The following is a 6000-nucleotide window of genomic DNA, read 5'->3' as shown; positions in this document are numbered from 1 at the left end:
CAACATGACCCAACCTTATTCAAACTTGTTCCAATAATCAAAGCTCCTCAAACAACATCAAATTACCCGAAACACGTCGAATTCAAGCTTAGTTTTTGAGAAATCTTCCGAAATACGTTTTCGATCAAAAACCCAACCAACCAACGTCTGAATGCCCTGTAATTTTGCACGCACATCCCAAATGACACCATGAAGCTACTGCAACTTTCGGAATTCTATTCCGACTCTCGGATCAAAATCTCACATACCAACCGGAAATCGCCAAAATACTAACTTCGTCAATTCAAGCCTAATTCTACGCCGGACCTCCAAAACCAATTCCGATCACACTCCTAAGTCATAAATCACCTCCCGAAGCTAAACGAACCATCGAAACTCACATCCGAGCCTCCTCTAACTCATAAGTCAATATCCGGTTGACTTTTCCAACTTAAATCTTCTTAAAAGAGACTAAGTGTCTCATTTCTTACCAAATCCACTCCGAACGCAAACTACTCAATTCGTTCACATAAAACACGGATAATGAAGCATAATAAAACAGAAATGGAGGAAACGGAGCGGAAACTCATGAGACGACTGGCCGGATCGTCACATTATTGTATAATAACGGACCAACAAACAAATTAAAACAGTAACTCGAGACACTTCCTGTATGTAACTAGTTGGGACTAAGCTAGCTTTATCTAACAAGTAGTTTTATTAGGATCAAGAGAATGCAGAATCTAGAGTCATTAATGTTGAAGAAGCTTAATCTTATATAAACATATATTTAAATTTTTTTTGCATACGTATCGCAATTTTATTTTGACACAAAATCTCGAAACTTCATAAGATGGATATTGAGAATGTATTCATTTGGGAGCGGACGCAGAAGCTGATGCAGCTTGAGAAAGAGCTCGGTAAAAAGCAAGCAACTCATCTCGAGGAGGTAGAGATTCCTTGATTTGGCTGCAGTTAATGTACTCACCTCTCCACTTACAAAAATTTGGAAATTTTTCACTTGTCACTAAAACAACTCCAGAGGTTTCTTGAAAAACTCCTAGCCAAAATGCTACCAAATTTGCAGCAATATCAGCAAACCCAAATTTGTCACCCACAAAAAACTTCTTATCCTTGAGCTCATTGTCAAGAACTTTAAACATCTCACGTACTTCCTCTTTAGCTTTCTCTTGCTCCTCCCCTTTGCGACGGAAAATATTCGGTACTGCAGTCACCTGCAAAACGCTCTTAACTTAACAACAACAACGATAATACTATGTCTCAATCACAAGTAAGTTAGAGTCGGCTCCATTTAAATCCGCACTACTGCTATACAAAATTATGAAAAGTATTCCAAGCTCTTTATATTTTTTACCGACATATAGAAATGATACGAATAAAAAATTTCTAGAAAATATAAGACCCAAGTAAACGTACGAACATCACTAAAATATATTCTCAACTAATTGATACAACTTATATAGAGATCTTGTGTTTTATTATGCCATATTGTAGGTATTTTGAAGCAACTTCTTCCCGTACGATTTTAAGTCTATCTTGTGCCCTTTTAACACCTCCACTATAATAGTTTCAAACTTACGGATATGTAGATCTGAACATTGACACATGACATGACTAAACCATCATTTATGGAATAAAACGTTCAAAATTAATTTAGTCTCAATTAAAAGTTTATTAAATTATGCAGATAAGAATTTACCTTGTCGTCAAGGAACTTAGCCCAGAAACGAGCTAAAGCTCGATCATAAGGGTCTTTAGGCAAAATGGAAGGACCTCCAAATGTCTCATCAATGTATTCAAGAATGACCATAGACTCAACAATGGGTTTTCCATTGTGAATGAGAACAGGGACTTTTTTATGAATAGGATTGGATTGAAGAAGTAGAGAGCTCTTGTTAGCTCGATCTTCTTCTATGTATTCGTATTTCACGCCCTTTACCTTTAGAGCCCACTTAACTCTGTGAGTAAATGGACTATACCAAAAACCTAGCAACTTCACTTGTGCCATATCACAACTTTGGTTCTCAATTCTTTGCTAATTTACTATGTTAAGGAATTTTCAGTGGTGGTTCTCTCTTGATCATTGTGGTCTTCTTTTATAGAAGGAAAAATCAGTGAAGTGCCTTCGGAAACCAAGTAAATGATTTGATGTTTCCTCTTTGAGAATACAATTTTCTAATTATATGTTTCCATATTGGCCGAATACTCTTATAATAAGCATAAGTCTCAAAATATGAGGGAGTGGTTGAAGGTTCCTACTTTTACTATTTTCTTTTTTATTTCTTCTTATATTTTATTTTTGTATGCCTGGCGCCAAAATAAAATGTTACTTCTAAGACTTGAAAAGACTAATGATTATAAAATAGGAAGGTGGGGAGATCGAACGTTAGGGTGGTAGGTTAGGAGGTAGTTGAACATTTTTCTACTTCGTACCTGGTGAGAGCCTAGTCTGATTGGGGTTTGTCTTAGACTGCCAGCTGTTTATGTTGTGTTCACACTATTCTTCTATTTTTTATAGCATTGGGCCTTCTTTACTGGTTATTGTTATTGCGTTTCATCTATTTTCTGGTTCTTATGATGCTGTTATTATTCCTATGGCTTCTGTTGATGGTATTGATATATTGTCTCTCTTTTCCTCTTTTTCGTTTTCTTGAGCCGGGGGTCTATCGAAAACAACCTCTCTATTCCATCGGAGTAGGGATAAGGTTTGCGTACACACTACCCTCTCCAAACAATGCAACTGTGAAATTTTATTGGGTTGTTGTTGTACTCAGAGATTCTCTCAAGCACACGTTATGCTACTTTAGAGATTTTACAAGAAAAGAAATTTCTAATGCGAGGTTTCGTGTTCAAACACTCGAAAACGAAGAAAATTTCTATAGGGAGCATTTCTTTGCTTTAATAGGTCCTATTAGTCAAGCTAATGAATACCATATAAGGGATGATTATACCAAAAACAAATGCATGTACGTCAAAGCAAACTACTTTTCACTTCAACATATTGTAATGCACCCTTAGTCCTAATTTGTGTGTCATATTATCTTTTTTTGTTTATCTCAACATATCATATTCTTTATTTAGAAATAATTTAACTCTAAAATTTTTATTTTACGCGTAATGAAATGATTTATAGTTACTGATGTTAGTTACACAAAATGTCTTTGCCTTATTGTAGATTTGACAAACTTTGAAAATATTTCTTTTTTTGTCACGATCCGGAATTCCCACCATCGAGATTGTAATGACGCCTAACATCACACTTGCTAGGCAAGCCAATGTTAGAGATGTATTAGCCAAACCTTTTACATTTCAGTGATTAATCATAAGCAAGCTATACATGTCAAATAAATGCGGAAGTAAATAAATAACAATTTTGATTATGTACTATCACTACCCGAATCTGGAGCCACAATTCACGAACATTCTAAGATTTTTTCTACAAGTATTTGTCCGAAAGAAAGTACAACTATTTGCGAGATAAAGAAAACAGTAAAGTATGAGCTATTGAAGGGGACGTCAGGGCCTGCAGACGCCAAGAACACTACCTTGGGTCTTTGATCAGATGTAGCAAACAGCTAACTCGGGATCAACTTGGTCCACACCAAAATCTGCACAATGTGCAGTATAGTATCAGTACAACTGACCTCATCCACTGGTAAGTGCCGAGTCTAACCTCGACGAAGTAGTGACGAGGCTAGGACAAGACAACAACGTAAACATGTGCAGATAAACAATATACGAGAAATAACAACTAATAGAAGCTAAACAGAAAATAACAGGAGGGGAAATATGCTGAGGAGAGTACAAGATCATGAAAATGATAACAATAAAAAAACACAACAAACAACATGCTTTGCACCAATGGAAGTATTAAACATAGCAAAAACAAATGGCACGACATCACGCTTCGTGCTTTACACTCTTCCTCACATGATAATGAATATAAAATGGCACGACATCACCCTTCGTGCTTTACACTTTTCCTCACCAAAACAAAGAACAATTACAACAGAGAGATAGAATTATCAATAACAAGTCTCACTTCAATATTTAGTTCCACAATATCAATCTCAACTTTGAATCAATAGTCAATCAATATCAAATTCCGTAAAACATAATAAGAGTTGCTCAACATAAAGAATAACTAGTCTAAGCATGAACAATATGATCAAAGAATACAACGATTACAAGAATAAGACTCACTCGCGTGCTATGACTTGACAACAACGCATAGGTAATCGTCACCGCACCTATACCTTATACACACCATACAAACACGTAGCAAATAGGCAAACAATACCTAATTCCTCAAACCAAGGTTAGAAATAACAATTACCTCTCTCCACGGGCCACTCAATGCTCAATTACTGCTTTTTCCTCTAGTATCCATCTCCGAACCACTCGTATCTAACCACAATTAACTCAATAACATCTATTATTGCTAAAGGAATCCATTACAATGCATAAATTTAGATTTTTCAAACTTTTCCCCCAAAAGTCAAAAATCGACCTCGGGCCCGCTTGGTCAAAACCCGAGGTTTGGACCAAAATTCATTTACCCATTCACCCCTGAGCCCGAATATATAATTGATTTTGGAATCCGACCTCAAATCGAGATCTAAATCCCCAATTTGAAAAATCCCCAATTCTTCCTAAATTCCTAGTTTTCTACCATGGAAGAACAAAGATTAGGCTAAGAATTTAATGGTTGATGTTAGAAATGAAAGAAAATAAGTAAAAGAATGCAAACCTACGATTTGATGTTGAATCCCCTCTTCAAAATCGCTTATAGGTCAAATTCTAATGCAAAAGTTGTGAAATTTTGAGAAAATTCCATATTTGAGTTCTGTATTTAAAATACTGGGCAGGCCTTCTTCGCGTTCGTGAAGGGCCTGCCGCGTTCGCGAAGAGCTTCCTTATTAGGCCTATGCGATCGCAAAATCTACGATGCATTCGCAAAGGATTTTCCCCTGGCCTTCACGACCCCGAACTCGCGTTCGCGTAGAAGGATGACTGACCCCTCCCACAGGTCCCTAAAGCATCGCGTTCGCATTGGGCTAGCCGTGTTTGCGAAGGGTAAAGCCCATGTCGCTCCACGTTCGCGACCAAGCCTTCGCGTTCACGTAGAGAAAAAATCCACCCAGCTCCAGTTCACTCTTCGCGTTTGCTAGAGTAGCTTCGCGAACGCGAAGAAGAAAACCAGAAGGCACTGAAGCTGAAGAAAGAAACCAGATTTTCTAAGTCCAAACCTCTCGTAGCCTATCCGAAACTCACCCGAGCCCTTGGAGCACCAAAGCAAACATGCACACAAGTCCTAAAACATTATATGAACTTGCTCGCGCGATCAAATTGCAAAAATAACACCTAGAACTACGAATTTAGCACCAAATTAAATGAAATTTTCAAGAAAGTTTTAAAACTTCTAACTTCATAATCGGACGTCCGAATCACGTCAAAACAACTCCGTTTCTCACCAAATTTTACAAACAAGTCTTAAATATCATAATGAACCTGTACTGAGCTCCGGTACCAGAATATGGACCCGATACTAACAAGATCAAATATTAATCAAATTCTTAAAACCGTTATATTTTCAGTCTTTCAATTTTCAACAAAAAATTCATATCTTGAACTAGGGACATCGGAATTCGATTCCAGGTATACACCCAGGTCCCATATTTTGATACACACCAATCGGGACTGTCAAAGTACGAGTCCAGGCCCATTTACCAAAAATGTTAGGCGAAGTCAACTAAAATTAACTTTTAAGGTAAAAATTATTATTTTCATCAACTTTCAATATAAACGCTTTTCGGAAATACGCCCTGAGCTTAAGAGCACAAAATCGACTTCTAAAACATAAGATGACCTTTTGGGTCATCATATTATCCACCTCTAAAACAACCGTTCGTCTTCGAACGGACATAGAAAAGTACCTGAGCTGGGAAAAAAGTAGGGATATCTACTCCCAGGTAGCTACCTCAACAGGATGACTTCTCC

General features: G+C 37.1%; 1 protein-coding gene across 1 annotated transcript; it reads right to left on the bottom strand.

The window, feature by feature from the left end:
• Positions 1-555: 555 nt before the first annotated feature.
• LOC104219098 (probable glutathione S-transferase) lies at positions 556-2163 on the bottom strand. The gene is made up of 2 exons (XM_009769729.2): positions 1700-2163; positions 556-1214 (listed from the first exon to the last, which is right to left on the bottom strand). Exons 1-2 carry the CDS (start codon positions 2006-2008, stop codon positions 852-854), a joined length of 672 nt encoding a protein of 223 aa, XP_009768031.1. The 5' UTR covers positions 2009-2163; the 3' UTR covers positions 556-851.
• Between the last annotated feature and the right edge of the window lie 3837 nt (positions 2164-6000).

This window comes from Nicotiana sylvestris, chromosome 7 (genome assembly GCF_000393655.2).
Source record: "Nicotiana sylvestris chromosome 7, ASM39365v2, whole genome shotgun sequence".
Lineage (NCBI taxonomy): Eukaryota > Viridiplantae > Streptophyta > Magnoliopsida > Solanales > Solanaceae > Nicotiana > Nicotiana sylvestris.
Note: the sequence above shows the minus strand (reverse complement) of the source record. Positions and strands in the feature narration are given on the sequence as shown.